General features: G+C 35.2%; 1 protein-coding gene across 1 annotated transcript; it reads left to right on the top strand.

Moving 5' to 3' along the window:
* Positions 1-2,202: 2,202 nt before the first annotated feature.
* Positions 2,203-5,121, top strand: LOC119077135 (bromodomain-containing protein 7). Its single transcript, XM_037184314.1, has 6 exons — positions 2,203-2,362; positions 2,464-3,493; positions 3,565-3,832; positions 3,893-4,601; positions 4,668-4,739; positions 4,815-5,121. The coding sequence occupies exons 1-6, from the start codon at positions 2,308-2,310 to the stop codon at positions 4,976-4,978; spliced, it is 2,298 nt and encodes a 765-aa protein (XP_037040209.1). The 5' UTR covers positions 2,203-2,307; the 3' UTR covers positions 4,979-5,121.
* Positions 5,122-17,488: the final 12,367 nt, after the last annotated feature.

Genomic DNA, 17,488 nt, shown 5'->3' with positions numbered 1-17,488 from the left:
TTTTGACTATCTTTCAGGGAAAAAAAAAATTTTTGAAATCGGATTTGATTTACTCAAGATATCGACGTGACGGACAGACGGACAGACGGACAGACGGACAGACGGACAGACGGACAGACGGACAGACGGACAGACGGACAGACGGCCCAAATTTTTATTGCGGATTCGTCATCTATGAACATAGGCAAACACTTTGCCCTTACCGTCTGCTTCGAATTCCATCAATTACACACGGCATCGTAATCCTATAAGCCCCTTCGTACTTCGTACGGGGCTAAAAAGCGAAGGTGACGTTGCATATTAACCACCTTAATAATTGTAGTTAGGTTGCAAGAGAGAGTATTGGTCCAAGTAATCGAGGCTCTTCGACATTATCCATCTGCCACATTGATGGCAGATGAGTGCTCAATTGCTGACCCGATCTCAATGTTTTCCGTTACAACTTTCTTTACGTAAGATACATATAGAAGCACAAAGTGTGGATGCTCTTAAGGTGAAGAAACTAAATGGAATATACGATTTCTCATCTCGGGTTAACACGCGTTCGTTATGGTTGAAAAATATCTGCTGAATTATTTACTGCTAGCATAACCAAGGTATTTTATTCAGTGCATTATTTATTGTCTTATCAACAACAGGAATGAAAACCAGTACATTGACGTTGTTTCAGGAACATTTTCTAATTTCATTCACTTTTTTTTTTGATGTTGTTTTTATCGTGATTAACTTATATCATAAGTATACATAAATTAATCGGACAAAGATCTTTGCAAATGCGAAATTAGTTCACATAAAAAGTGTCAATTCGTTAATATTAGAGAACACGAGACATTCCTTTAACACATTAAGAATTGGTACGAGTCGTCTTGACAACATTCTGAACAGAACGAGTACTTTTTTCGAGTCTATTTGACCCGTTGACATCAAACCGAATTTTAAAAACTTTTTTTAAACCAACTTTTGATAATTTACTTACAATCCTAATCTCTTTTTCAACAACCAAATACTAGCTGATTATATGCATGTCAAAAATATTTTTGAAAATTTTGGTCTGACTCAGCTGATTGTGAAAGATTTTATGAAATAATAACGAAGATAAGACGGATCAACAAAAATTTGAGAAATAGGAACGTCAACATAACTGTTTATTAAACAGTGTTGAACGTTCATAAAAATAGATAAAGTTGGCATAATACGAAATTTCCAATTTCCGAGATACATACAAAGATTTATGCAACAGAGGCATATACCCATATCAAAATTATATTTTACTTGCTTTTGTTTTCCCTATGGTCGAAAGTGGCTTATTACATACATAGGGAAAACAAGAAATTTAGTTTAGGTTTCAAACACATGTTTCAAACGCCCTTAGCATGTAAAATCGGCTTCGCCTCGGATCAACAAAATTCACACGAAAACTCTACTTTTCATCTTTTTATCCCTAGTCATGTAAAATACTATTACAAAACTAGGGATAAAAAGATGAAAAGTAGAGGTTTCGTGTGATCCAAGGCGATGCCGAGGTCAACAAACACACGAAAACGTGACTTTTCATTTTTATCCCGAGTTATGTAATGGATTTTACATAATGATGACTTCGAAAGAAGTGCTTGAAACATGAAAAGTACAGTTTTCGATGCATGCAGCATGTTAAATCCATTACATAAATCGCAATACAAATTAAAAGTCTCGTTTTCGTGTGGTTATTGACCTCGGCTTCGCCTCGGATCAACAAAATTCACACGAAAACTCTACTTTACAACTTTTTATCCCCTGTTATGTAAATAACTATTAAAATATTGTCTCTGTCGCCTTCAGCAACCTCTACGCATGAGACAGAATCAATGGATGTTTCAAAATATAATTTTCATATGACGATCAATAAGGTTTGCAAATTTGCACATTATGATGCTGAGTTGCATAAACCGTTTTGTTTTTCGTAGAAAGACTATTGAATATGCCAAATCTAGTTCTTCTTAGTTGGCCTCAAACAGTGGATGTAAGGCGTAATGCTTCCATGTTCTTTATAGTCTGAAATGATGAAATAGGAAATTTACAAAGATAACAGTCAATGCTGTTACATTACAGTAGGAAATTTTTCCCGCCAAAATTTGAAAATAATAACTAGTCACAGTTGAGTTCATTGGTTACATTATGTTCGAATATTTCGAAAATCGCTTTCCACATCACATTCTTTGATCAGTGACAACCATCAATTTGTTTTGTGCTGTCAAAAAGCGTGTCAGAAAGTGTGTTTTGTAAATAAAATTTGCCAAAACGATTGAAAATACACACTTAAAACGTGAAATGGGGTCGAAAAAGCACAAAAAACACAAATCCGAACGTCGCGACAAATATGAAGGTAGAGAAATGTCTGGGTTTGCAGTCATTACACGCGAAATAAAAATTTGGCTGTGTTTGAATGTCGGCGTCACTAACATTTTGGCTATTTGTCTCTTTCAGAACGTCAATTTAGTTTGGAACGTCCTCCCAGTTTGAAATTGATCTTGAAAGTGGCAGGTAGCAATTCAACACCGGAACATGTTGAACAGAACAGTGATTATGGGGCACCAACTGAGAGTATGGACTACGGCGGCGAATATTTCGAAAAGCATAAGAAGTCCAAAAAGAAAAAGAAGAAGAAGGACCGTGAAAAGCGGCATAAACATCATAAAGAGAAACGGCGCCGCGATGATTCCAGTCAGGAGAGCATTGGCGAAGATACGTTACAAGAAGTAATGATGCGATACACTGGCATTACAACTTGTCACAGTTTAGCCAATTCCCCTGTGACAAAGCCAATAATTCCGTTGAAGAAAAAGTCACCCACTCCTGAACCGGATCCAGATATTTTCCGCATCATGCCACCGGAGATTTTGATTCCAGAGAAAAGTCCCAATGTACACAGTCAAAAGTCGATGGACTCACATTCCCTGAAATCTCCAGCTTCCGACTCCAGTGGTAGAGAGCCGAGATCTTGTGTCCTGAAATTGAAACAAAGCAAATCTCCGCTGTCGAAGCTGCTGGATCATTTGTTGAGATCATTGGAGAAGAAAGATCCACACCAGTTTTTCGCTTGGCCAGTTACGGATGAAATCGCTCCTGGTTACTCCTCAATCATTTCTGATCCGATGGATTTCCTGTCAATACGTCAGAAAGTTGACGACAATGAATACACCACTTTACAAGAGTTTATCGACGATTTCCGGTTGATGTGCGATAATGCCATCAAATACAATCACGTGGATACGGTCTACCACAAGGCTGCGAAAAAACTTCTTCATGTTGGCCTGAAAATGCTGCAACCAGATCAATTGATGCGCAGTCTACGACCTTTAATTATGTACATGAAGGAATTGACACCGAAGGAATTGGGATTCGATTTGGCACAGACGGATTTCGTTGGGGATTCTGCTGATGAAGGTATGTCAACAGGAGCCGAAGAAGTGAATGCTGCTCAACTGGAAGAAGAGGAAAAGAAACGAAATATTCGGTAAGATAGTTCGTTTGTAGTAGCGCGTCGATGTACAATGTACATTGCTAACCGAAATTCATTACTTTCAGGGAAGCGAATCACCCACAAAGTCGCTTCGAACCTTTCGTTGACGATTTGACCGCAGAAGAAGTGCTAGTCCAAGTGCAGAGTGCTGCTCGGCAGGCTCGCGATCGAGTGACAACGCCAAATGCATCGAAAATGGGATTCCTACGTCAAAACAAAGACGGAACTACGTCCATGAAGATACTTGTTGCGACGGACAATGATTTGCCTGAACGCATCATTTCACTCGGTGCTTACACCGGCAAATTGCAGCAAGGAACTGGGCAATTGCAGGTAATTTGATTCATTCGCTTCGTTTGAATTGTGCTAACTTTCGACAAACTTTGTTTGCAGGGCTTTCGTGAGGACCGTCGGAACACAGCGAAAACTGTTAAACCGATCGATTACGGAAATTTCAGTTCGTTTGCGCCCACTTTTGACTCACGGTTCGCGAATCTGTGCAAAGAAGAATCAGAATTGGTTTTAAATACTTATGGTGACGAGACAGGCATTGAATATGCTGGCAGCATAATGGACTTCAGTCGAGATAGTAGTTATGCAAGCTCTTTAGCTAACGGCCTACTGGACATACTGACCTGTGGTGAGCATCGAAAGACGCTCGGTACATTAAACGAAAATCAACGTCAGCGATACGAACAGAATGAAATTGAGCAAACGTTTCCGCACATACCGGACGATGACATCAAAAAATACGAAAATGTGCCAATTGACTTCAATAATTTACGATCGCTCTCCGAATTGGGTGTGGACGTTTCATTTTTGAATAGCCTTGAACAGAATCTCAAAACGGTTGAATTGCATAAGAAACTGCAAGAGCAATTGTTGACCAATTCGACTTTGATTGAACGTTTGCAGCAGGTTCAGACCGAACGCTTGTCGCAACCATTGCCACAACATCTGGCCCATGTTGCCCGACCGAATGTTGATGAAATTCAGCTGGCCGCTGAAATTACAGCAAATTTAACAGAAATGGCAAAGCAATTACCACCAGAAAGCATTGTTGCAAAGCAAAGTTTACGCAAAGCAATGGGGATGAGTGATAGTATGTGTTCTCGAAACATTTGAAACATCCGAATTAGTGAGCTAATTTTGTAATTATTATTTTCAGTCGGTCTTGAACCACCAAGAATGAATGTACCGTCCATGATCATATCAAGCCAAATTGACATGATGCATAAAGGTTGGTCATTTCTCGTCGTTTACAAGTTTTGTTGAGTTAAGATCAATTGTAAACCAAGATTTTGTTCTATTTTAGACATTGATCACACTTCGGTTCCTATGGACCTAGAGCCGGAAGTGGATGTGCGGTCAGTACCCGTTTCTTCAACGGATTTAGAGAAAGAGCTACGTGAATTACTGGAGCAAGAGTCCACATTACCACCCAATGACGATGGCATTGAGCAAATGCTACTGGCGTAAGTGCGACGTCAATAATTTGTTTTTCTTCATCTGCAGACGTACTACAATATTTTGTGTTGCTACCAACAATAAATTTTATTTTTTAATTGAATTATAAACGGGTACCAACCATACACTGAATACAAAAACAAATACATTTTGGTGACGAAAAGTTTTGTTATTTACGAGCATTGAGCAAGCAAAGTTTCTTCAACATTTCAACGACAAGTGAGAGATGAATTTTTTTCTTTGTTATTCTTCAATTGGTCTATAGTGAGACACATATTATTAGCGTTGCTGGCCAAGCTGAATCAATGCGAGTCGAAATAAGTAATTGCAAACAGAAAAAGAAAAAATGAATTTTCTCAATTTTAATGATCAGCACTATAAGGGTCGTAAGAGAGGGCCTCGTTAGTGTAAATCTCAGCCGGCTTACATCAAGAAAACAAAATAACAGTGCTACATGAAGAATTACATCTAAAAAGTCCTGTCGTGCTCAGAACTTCATTTTTTTTTAATTTCAAATCGTCTGGCACCACAGACTTTTCATTTAAAATTCTAATTTTGAGATTTGCACTGAGCCTAAATCTTTCAGGCTCTTCTGAAATGTCTAAACAATTATTTTTCGTCCTAGATTGCAAAGCAATATAAAATTGGTTTCAAGCCGTTACAACCCAAGGAACGAAAGAAATATTTTGTTGAACCTTCGTAGATTTTCTGCTGTGAAACGTTCCTCAGATCTCTTGAAGTAAGTTACGGTGAATATGTATTGGCCAATTTTGTATACAAATCTTCGAATCAAAATCAACCTGAGGTTTAAATTACTCCAAAAACAAAATTAAAAATTTAATTTACATAAAATTGATCACCACCTCGGTAACCTTTCCCATATCATTACAGCAGTTGTCGAATCGATTACTTGAATTGATCTAAACTCATTATTTATTTTTGTCGTCGTTGCCTATAACAGATGATATGTCTTTCGCGAAAGGTCAATTCAAACGCTCTCCAATGAAGAGTATTTTTTAACAATTTGACACCGTTACTGTTAAATTAAACAGGTGAAGTTCGTGCTGGCCGGCAAAAGTAACATTCATTATTACCACCGGAAATGGGATGAGAAAATGTGAAGGGCAACATCAAGCGCGCTAAATATTCTGGCGATAATACAGGTAAAGAAGTAGGTAACAGCACAGTAACAGCCCAACAGTCTAACATTAAATCTTATACCTACGCAACTCACAAATCAGATCTCCCCTTTACATTGTACACACGTGCACTGCACATATATGTATATCCGTGGCTATATTAATTCCAATTGTATTTTGGGTAAAGTTTCTATAGCAAGCTTAAGGCTTCGAGGCTACAGGCTACAGGCTGAGAAATAGTACGGAATGTCCTTGCAATCACCACAGTTTTAGGAACTCCGTCAAGGGCTGCAACTGGCATGAGAACGGTGTACGATTATAAAACAATGTAGTCATAACAATCAACTTACCATTTCAATGTTTGACCTTTTATATTCATAAGATATTTTTTAACATCCCACATATCAAATCAACTAAAGTTTTACATGCAACATGCGTCGAAAATCGTACTTCTCATGTTTCGACGCTCTCAGCATATAAAATCCATTATATAACTCGAGATAAAATGAAAATAAGTCTCGTTTTCGTGTGTTTATTGCTGTCAGTTTCGCCTCGGATCAACAAAATTCACATGAAAACTCTACTTTTAATTTTTTTTGTACTTCGTCATGTAAAAGTTAATTACATAACAAGGGATAAAAAGTTGAAAAGTCGAGTTTTAGTGTGAATTTTGTTGATCCGAGTCGAAACCGATGTCAATAAACATACGCTTTTAAGCTTAAAGTCAATTTACTTTTCAGCCCTAGGGTCATAATAAACCACTTTCGATTCGACCGTAGGGGAAACAATAGTATTTTACATGACTAGGGATAAAAAGTTGAAAAGTCGAGTTTTCGTGTGCACTTGTTGATCCGAAGCGAAGCCGAGGTCAATAAACACACGAAAACGAGACTTTTCACTTTTTATCCCGAGTTATGTAATGGATTTTACATGCTAAGTGCGTCAAAAGAAGTGCTTGAAACATGAAAAGTACGGTTTTCGACGCATGTAGCATGTAAAATAAACTATTTCCAACTTTTCACTCTGACAACCTCGAAAACATAATATTGTATATATAGCCTGTAGCATGTAGCATGTAAAATAAACTATTTCCAACTTTTCACTCTGACAACCTCGAAAACATAATATTGTATATATAGCCTGGACCGCCTGGACTATAAGGAAATCAAAATTTACATACAAAAATCTTCCATTGATCCACACGAATTGATGAGTAAAAAACAAAGAATGCGAAAATCAAAACCATAACCATTCCCGAACCTTTTAATATTAGCTGTATGATATGTACAACATGAAACCAGGAGTGGTTGAGGTTTTTTTTCCTCTCGTGTGATATGATGCTCTAAATATAAAGCCACATACCGAAATTTCGTCTATAACAATCAACAAACGTACAACGTTTATGTCTATTTGCGGATTATTTTGATATAGCAGTTTGACTTAAAGGGAAATGAATGAATACGTTTTTACTACACGTTCGTTTTCGCTAGTATACTGGGGGTATGTATCTGTTTTGTGGTGGGCAGAATAGCAGAATATACGATGTGGGATGATTTTTCTGTGTAAATAAAACATAAACACTGACAAATCGCTGTTTGATGATGATGATGATGATGGGGCATGAGTTTATTGTTATTTTCTTTTTTGATCATTTTTTTTAACACTCGATATCAGATATAATACTGTTTTGCGTCAGCAGTGGACATAAAAGTCACCTACATACTTTTATCACACACTACACGAAAGTATTTCGTCACACTCAACTCAACAGGTTTCAGTATTAGATATCTGAGAACAAAATTATTTTTTCATCGGAAAATAACTTGCAATCATCATGGGTGCTATACTAGGCAAGGTCATTCCGAAGGGATACTCTCAGGTTTCCATGCCATCGTATACCTAGCGGAGTATCGGTAACGTTTTCAATTTTTCTGCTGAAAAAAAAATTATGATTAGACGACAAGTGTTTTCTTTTATACCAAGATAAGTTAGAACAGATTTGGTTTTAATACAATAAAACAAGTAACAGATTTGATGGCTGTAAAAGTATACAAAAAATGGTTACACATCAGCTGGTTTTAAATAAGAATTTAAGTAAAATGTGATGCAATGAAAAGACAAAAGTTTATTTGCTACCCCTAAACAGCCTCTATACAAATAAAGACCACTCTCCTCGGGACCCGAGGACCCTGTGTTCCTTATTAATGTCAGCCACGATTTTTCACCTATAATAACCATAAACCTTTATGATAAGTAAAGTAAAAGTAAGGTACAAATTACGACATGAGTGATTTTCAATGACTTTGCAATAAATATATTTTTAAAATATGGACAATTTCGCTGAAACAAGATTTTTAAGTACCGTCCAACGTAAGTGTAATTTTGGAGTTGTATTTGCTTGTTTCTAATATTAAGCTAATACGCTGGTAATTGGTAATAGCTTATATCTTATAACCGAATTCTTAGACCTGTGCCGAGAACGAAATTTCGTGTCTATCTACTTGTGGACCAAATTCAGAAGAATCCACGATGTTTGAAGGAAAATCTAATTGATTTTGTGCACGGAACAGGGCATGGATCCATTAGACTTTGCTTACAAATTAACTTTACGAACGCGCTGCGTTGACTTTACAGAATGGTAAAAACAAACGACACCTGGAATAATTGAACTTGACGGCATAGAAGAATCTCTACGGAATCTTGTAAGTTTACAACGAAACAAAGAGTGCGAAAAGAAAACAAGTTTTATCCTTTGAAAATGCTGTCACGTTTATGTCTTTAAAACAAAACAACGACAAGGACTTCGTAGTTTCATTAAAATCTCTTTCTTATGTATCACGCTGACACCTGCTATAATAAAATGTTTTGACAAAAATCCCATTAAATAAACAGAAAGATTTCTTCATTAAATTCCAGTTTTCTTTTCCAATTTTAACACAACGAGTAAAACTATTTGCCAATTCGGCAGAAGGTAAGACAATTTTATATTCATCTTAAAAACATTGACGGTAATTTTCCCTTTGCATTTGCCTCTTTTTCCGATTCAATAAACATGTTAATGAGTAAATTAGAATGTTTATGTGGTAAGACAACTGGCTTGTAAAATCGAATAAATTTTAACAAATCCCACCATGAAGTAGATAACCATTTTTAATTAAAAAAGTTTTTGAATCATTCGTTACTTTGGAATTGATTTTTGTTCCGTAAATTACTTTCATGCAGTCATTTAATTCTTTGGCAACAATTTAGGCATCGACATATTAGGGAGCAATTAAAGGGCCACCTTATTTACAAGGCTCATGGTGATTGTACGAAATATAAGAACGAAATTAACTGAAAAAAGTGGTGACCTAACATTGAAGAATGTTGATTCACTAGATTTATATAAGCTATTAACTTTTTAGAAACGACAAACTCATCGCGATATAATAATTCAGACTGTTCCTTGGAAGTACAGTTTAATGTTTGATACAATAGTAGATTACGTTCTTCTGTGATTGCAGTCCTAGCCTTCGACTCGAACAGCAAACACCACCCTACTATTACTCTAAGCCCTCAGAAAATGAGTTTCAACGCACATGTCAAGTCAATGATGAAATGACTCATTTCTCATAATATTACCTAAGTTATACTTTGATAATATTGCGAGTTCTCACGATGAACTCTTTAATATAATTTACAATTATTAAAAAATCAAAAATTCGAAGCATTACGTTTAGAGCATTAAACTTAATATGGATGTGCATGTCAAATTTTTTGCTCGATGAACGACATGATCCACGCCGAGTAAACATTAAAAAACATCAATGCAACAGAAACAAATCCAAATTAAAGACTGACAAAATGTAAAATGTGAAAATAAGTAGCAGTTTTGTTGAATGTGAAAGAAAAACTCAAAAAGTTTTGATAATTTCACAAAAACGTAGTAGGGCGCTAAGTGCGCTTGTACCGTTAGCGAATCTTGCAATTCTGAGGCTCTAAGGTAAGTTACACCGGTGATTTTGGTGTACTTTGGATTCCAAAGTTTGGAAGAGCTTGAAAAGATGTACTAAAACAACCCAAAAAACTTGAAAAAAGTTGGTCCATGGCCTTGCGATCACTGCCTGAAAATTGCGAAATTGGCACTGTACTATAGAGCCTATAGAGCCTCAATATTCACAGAGTGAGCCTAAAAGGACATGGACCAATTTTTTTTTCTAGTGAATGGTGAACTTTGGTGAACTTTTTCATGCTCTTTCAGAATATACCAACCTCAAAATTTTCACTTTCGAAATAGCTTCACAAATCGTGCGTATTTCGTGGTAAGTTTTGTAAAGAAAAATGTCACAAGATTACATGCGTATGCGTAATGTCACAAGATTAAAAAATGCATCTTCGATTTGTGAAGCCATTAGGAAAGTGACAACTTTTTAATTGGAAAAAAATAAAAAAGTTAACTAAAGTTCATCTTTGAACTTGAGAAAAAGCTGGTCCAAAGTCCTAGATTCGCTCCCTGAACCTTGCCTTTTTGGCATAATATTACGTTTTTCGCAAGGTTCAGTGAGCGAATCTGGGACCTTGGATCAACTTTTTTTCTGGTTCAACGGTGAACTTTAGTGAACTTTTTTATGATCTTTCAAAGTTCACCAATTAAAAAGTTGTCACTTTCCTAATGGCTTCACAAATCGAATCCGCGTTTTTGGTGTAGTGGAATTTTGTAACGTTTTTGTAATTTTGATTTCTGAAGCCATTTCAAAACTTAAAATTTTGCGGCTTGTATGTCCTGAAAGAGCTCCAAAAAGTGCACCAAAGTACACCGATAAACCTGACAAAAAGTAGGGCCAAGGCATTAGGCACCCCCTATGAACGGCGGAGGTATGCACGACGGTTTTTTCACAAATTTTGAAAAATTGGTTAAGCGACTTGAACGAAATTTTTTGTCGGGTTTAAAGGTGTACTTTTTAAAGCTTTCGAATGACACCACTCTCACCTATATAACTTATCTAATGACCTTAAAAATGAAGACTGTCAGTACAAAAGTGTCATTGTGGCCATATTATTAATCTTTATGTGAAATTTTTGCTTTTTGTTAAATTTTTCGATGTTTTTCAACAAAAACACTTTTTATTTTCATTTTCTCATTCAAAAAGTCTTCTTAATTTGGAAATTCGTTGTGTTATTCTGGATCCGTGATGATTACCCGGCATTGATCAGCTCGTTCGTGGTGTACAAAATTTAACGTATGTTACGATTCTAAATTTGACGATGGAAACGTTAGAGATGAAAATGTTGGAATTTTTAATAATTTGAAACTACATCATAGAACGAAAAGGAAAAGGAATAATTTTATCTTAAAAGTATTTGTTTAGAGTTTATTACAATTTCCGGCAACTTTCGGGTGAAGTTTTGAACAAAGTTTTGACGTCCATTATGCAATATATGATCAGATTAACTAGCGTTTATTGCTAATTTTTGAAGTTGCTGTCGATAACAGATGATTAACCGGTAGTTATTTGTAATCAGAGTTCATATTTCTCATTATGTCCTGAAACCTACATGGTATTTTGGAAGAATTAATATAAAGGTTGAAATAAAAAATTCAAAAAGGCAGATAAAAATGAAATTAAAAAATTAAAAAAGGCAGTTAAAAAGAATTAAATAGGCAGATACACACAGGGCAGTTTAAAATAAATCATTTTGGAGATAAAAAAGGCAGTTAAAAATAAATAAAAAGGCAGATAGGCAGTTGAGTTAAAAAATACAAAATTGCAGATAAAAAATTCAAAAAGGCAGATAGCACTTTTCCAAAAAGGCAGTTAAAAACAAATAAAAAGGCAGTTGAGTTAAAAAATACAAAATGGCAGATATAAAATTCAAAAAAGGAGATCGCACTTTTTCAAAAAGGGAGTTAAAAATAAATAAAAAGACAGTATAGGTGGTTGAGTCAAAAAATTGAAAAAAGCAGATAGAACTTTCTATAGAGGCAGTCATTCTAATTAATTGTACTCTCCCAGGTGCACCCATGAAATCTTCGATGTATGTATATTGTATATGCACATGCACATATGCTACAATGACGAGTTTAGATGGAATTTAAGTATCACCTCAACCCAATGTACAATGACACACCACGTGCAGTCGAATTGAGTTGACATAATTACAGCCTTCAAAGAAGTCGCAGATTTAGCTGAAATAGTACATTGTATGACAAGGGGCGAAAGAAAAAAAAATGCAGCTCTGTTCGAAAGTTGCTGCCCGCGCCGAAAAGGCACCGTCGGTAACTTAGGAGTTAATTTTTTTTTCTCGCATCGTCTAATAGTTAGTCCGTGTCATTTCTTGATATTTTGGCCGTCCATAAATTGGTTCTGTAAATTTAAATTATTCTTCTGCAATGAGCAAAATTGGGTAATTCTTTTTCTAAAGAATGGTTGAAGGTGTTTTTCGGAAATAGGTGTTTGCCCATTGCCCCGGAGCGCAGCGGAGGGCCGCAATGCGAGCCGGGCGCCGGAACGGTGTTGGTAACTTAGGTGTTAATTTTTTTTCTCTCGCGTCTAATAATTTTTCCGGGCAGAAGAGTGCTGAAATTATTGCGACTGGCAGATGGAGTGTTTATTAGTCACAAACCCTTAAAGGGCCTTTTTACGTAAAGGAAAGCCAGCTTTTAGTGACCACCTCCTCGACTTTGTTATCTCTGACTGTGAAGCAGATGTAGAGTTTGTTTCTTTCGATTTTCGTATATCTGGCTGTAAGCAGATGTAGAGTTGCTTTCGAATGTAGCTTTGCTCTCTAACCGGGCTAGCTTGCTAGGATGCGAAGTGGCACGAAGTGCCACGGGATGCAGACTAGTTGTTTTAATAAGACTTTACTCTACGTCTAAAATGATTTTAGTTTTAGAATAATCTAAAGATTTGCACAATATAATTTCTATACATGCGCAACCGTTCAGTTGGTTTGCGTATTGAACTTAATTATGGTTATCTATATGTGTTATACACATTTTTTCATTACAAACTTAGCGATACCGTGAGCGGTATTGGAAGTTAGGTATTGATACCGGTTTTAATACCGATATTGCATTCCCTAAAAGCCCTAAAAGGCAGAATATTTGGTTGAAATAAAAAATACAAAATGGCAGATAATAAGTTTAAAAACTCAGTTAAAAATAAATAAAAAAAGCAGAAGTGGTGATTGAGTTAAGATTTATAAACTGATAGACAATAAATTGAAAAAGGCAGATAGCACTTTTTCAAAAAGGCAGTTAAAAATAAATAAAAAGAAAGAATATGTGGTAGAGTCAAAAAATTCAAAATTGCAGATAGCACTTTTTCAAAAAGGCAGATAAAAATCAATAAAAAAGCAGAAGAGGTGGTTGAGTTAAGATTTATAAAATGATAGACAATAAATTGAAAAGGGCAGATAGCACTTTTTCAAAAAGGCAGTTAAAAATAAATAAAAAGAAAGAATATGTGGTAGAGTCAAAAAATTCTAAATTGCAGATAAAAAAATTCAAAAAGGCAGATAGCACTTTTCCAAAAAGGCAGTTAAAAACAAATAAAAAGGCAGTTAACAATACTGCAGTTTACACGGCCATAACTGCCTTTTTTCACAATTTGAACTCCGCAATTGCGTTTTAATAACTGACTTTTTGAATTTTTTGCCTCCAAAATTATTTGTTTTCATTTGCATTTTTTATTTTTTTAACTCCTTTTTTCATTTTTTTAACTGCTTTTTTCATTATTATATCTGCCGTTTATTGCGAACCTATTTTGGAATCTAAAAATATTTTGCACTAATTCCGTGATCTATACATCTGAAAGTTAGAAACGTTATATTAGACATACACACACAGACAGCAACCACTGCATTTCCCATGAATTTGAAGAAAGTATCTACTCTTCACCTGCATATTATACTCATCAAATTAGTTCCAAGCTTTCAAAATTCACTATACCAAAAACAAAGTATAAAGAAAGTCGAGTTACAAATCCACCTTTTACATACAAAATTCAATTAATTTTGTATTATATTCACACGTGTTAGTTAAGTGCTGCATAATATGCATGTGGCATTGTTGCAAAGGGGTATAATAAATGAAATCTCTCGATATGCAATCGTCAAGTGAAATGTTTAGTAATATCGTACGCGAAACACATTTGAAAACTGGTATGGCATTCACATTTTCAAAGTAATTAAAGTTAAATCAGCATAAGTTTCATATATGGGGTTGCACTTAAATTTATGCCGTCACGATTTATGCGCTTTTTAATACCCACAGTTTTATGGATTTAGGTTTCATAATAAAGGCTTTTGCATATCATTAACACACTGTTTGAATTTTGAAGCTTTTGTTAAGCTCAAATGTCTGTATTTGATTAAGAGTGAAAACAAACAGAATGAAATGTTTTTCGTGCATTTTCATGTGTAAAATTTTTAATTAGAAAATTCATAGCGAGTTGCATATCAACCATAAACGATTTTTAAGATTCGATACCCAGCAGTCTCAAACATAGATCCCTTATATTTTATTACAACGAATTAACATCTAAGTGATAATCCATAACAAATCGACTGTGAATGTAGTCGTTTCTTCCGGGATAAAACAAAATAAAAGCCAAAGAAAATCGTGTCCTTATTTTTGATCTTACACTCATTCACATTATTACGTTTCTTCATAAAACAAAAAGCAAAAAAAAACCTTTCACTTCCGAGATAAATACAAAGAAAACCCTTCCAGTAGTGGTAATGATTTGAATGAATTAATGGTCCGATTTATCTACATATTTGGGATATCAGTTTTTCTTTTCTCTTGTTATCCCCGGATCGAATTCATAATTATTTTTCTTCGGTGTAGGTATCTTGACGATCCAGGCCGTATATTATACGCATAGAATATTTACGGTCTTTTTTATATGCCCGTAGAAGGGCAGAACGTTCGATAAATGGTTTCTTTGTGCGGTTAATTGAAAACTTATTTGCGATGTAAATCTATTTGCGTTGCCACAAACCACGCACGTTGTGCTAATACCCATAAATTAGATTTCACTTGTTTGTTTCAGGGTATTTATCGGCCATTATCAATGATTAACTGAAATTTGCTTGATATTATCAACACTAAAAACGTCGAAGAAAGTGTTCGATGTATGTTTGCTGGAACGAAACGGAAAGTTGGAGTGCAGATTGATGTTGAACAAGTGTTTAAAGAGCAGAAAAAAACGGTCAACTTGTGTAATTCTTTTAGGTTTTTTCAATTTAAACTTTTGTAAGAAGTGAGCATTGCAATTTGAAACTATTATTTTTTTAAACTAGTAACGACAGTGATAAAAAATCGACGAACTTAAAACTTGGGGCAAAGTTATACCGCCATACTCTACTCTGGATTTGATTTTATTTGTTTAGAGACCTGACCAACCGTTGTTTACGGCCAATAACAAGTGCAGCCTGGACCACCGACTTAACGTGACTTTCGAGCCACGCCTCGAAGTATGCTCATACTTTAGGAGGATAATTAGATGCTTAATTGATATCTATCCTAAATGGAGCAAATGTACTCAAATTCATCCTACTTGGGTTACGTCTTGCTAGCCTACTGCAACTATCCAAATTATGAAGCTTGGATGCACTAGAAAAATTCCATGTGCAATTGTCAGACACGGGAATCGAACCCGGATCGTTTAGCCTTTCGGCTAGTACGTACTACTGAGACACACCGTCCTGTGAAATCAATTACGAAATCTTCGCCAAATCCACTGTGAGTAAGGTAATTTATTGTAGTTCGTGCTATTTATATTAGACAGAATGCAATGTTTAATTGTAGTCAGTTGACCGAGGGGTGACGCACTTCCATTTAATCCATTAAATCCATTTAATCCAAAAAAAATTTTTTAGTTTTACCGAAATAATTAGGCTACCGACCTGAAAAATTTGTAAAGTAATTGCGAAAAATAGATTTGCACGATCCCCAGCTCGTTTAAGTACTCGTGAGGTATAGGAAATTTTTTTTTGTGAAAAATGGTATTAAATTTATTTAATCCATTTAATCCACTTTACACCAAAAACTCCTAAAAGTGGATTTTTTCGCTTTTTAACATTGTAGTATGAGTTGTAGTACGTGGTTCGATCAAAATCAACAATTTTTAAGACTTTTACAGTATTTGGTAAAATGAACTTTTTTCCTATTTAATCCATTTAATCCAATTTTTATTCCATTTAATCCATTAAATCCATTTAATCCATTTAATCCATTTAATCTAGAAGTGAGTTACCCCTCGCAGTTGACGTAAAACTTGAAAATTTTAGGTAGCCTCTTCATACACAACGTATGACGAATCCACTTATAAATGATATCTTCCATCGACAAGTGAAAATCTCAATCTACCTATCAACCCGGTTGACATTTCGGTTATTATATGCTTGCCATCTGTGTCTGCAAAGACTTTACTTTCTAATGATAATATTGTGCTATGGTTAGAGTGTGATATAATAACTTAAAAGACTCTTCTTTCCCAACAAATAAAGTTGAAAAAAAAAGATGAAAATTCACTAAATTTCGACATGGGCGTGCATCATTATCCCATATCCTCTTTAAGATGAGAAAAGTTTAAGGAAAATTAATTTTATTTTTTGCTCCACAACGACATTGAATAATTTTTCTTGAATTAGGTTAATATCCACATTGTGACCGTCTGACTGTTCAATTATGTATACGACAAATTGAATTGAATTAGAAAGAAACATATCCGCATACTATCGAGCACACTCTTCAGGAATGACTAGACATTTAAATTAATTTCGACTCGTTTTTCCGTCAATATATAAACCACACGTTTTTACCATTTCATTTGCGATACAAAGGAGACACCTCTCCTAAAACGAGTCCCCCGAGAAAACGGATATAGCAAAAATTACGAAAAATTTTGTTATAAAATTTATAATTTCATTGTACCGTCGTCGTCGAGTTATTACTCAGAAAAGTCATAGGAAGAGGAAAATGTACTAAAAAATGCTAAATATATAATCACGAAAAAAACGTCGTGTATTCGTATGTACACAAACGGGAGGAGTCACGGATGAAAAAATAAATAAATACCAACATTTGAATGAATTAATTAAAAACGCGTGCTCTCTATTATGATGATATATATATTCAAGTTTACGAAAACTTGTCTACGGATACCTTACACCTTATGTCAATAGAGGAGATTTTTCTCTCCCGCAATTTTACGTTTATACTTTGTTTATATACTCACTCGATTCTCAACACCACATCTACACAGCAGCAGAAGCCATCAGGAGTGTGTTATATTGTGTGTAACCGTCTATATATTATATTGTTTGCCACTATATACGAAGTTGCCGAACATGCTTTCCATTGACAGTTTTCCAAAACTTTCATATCAAAGCGTTC

Source organism: Bradysia coprophila, unplaced genomic scaffold (assembly GCF_014529535.1).
Source record: "Bradysia coprophila strain Holo2 unplaced genomic scaffold, BU_Bcop_v1 contig_232, whole genome shotgun sequence".
NCBI classification, from domain to species: Eukaryota; Metazoa; Arthropoda; class Insecta; order Diptera; family Sciaridae; genus Bradysia; species Bradysia coprophila.
The sequence above is the reverse complement of the archived record's forward strand: the minus strand, read 5'-3'. Positions and strand labels throughout refer to the sequence as shown.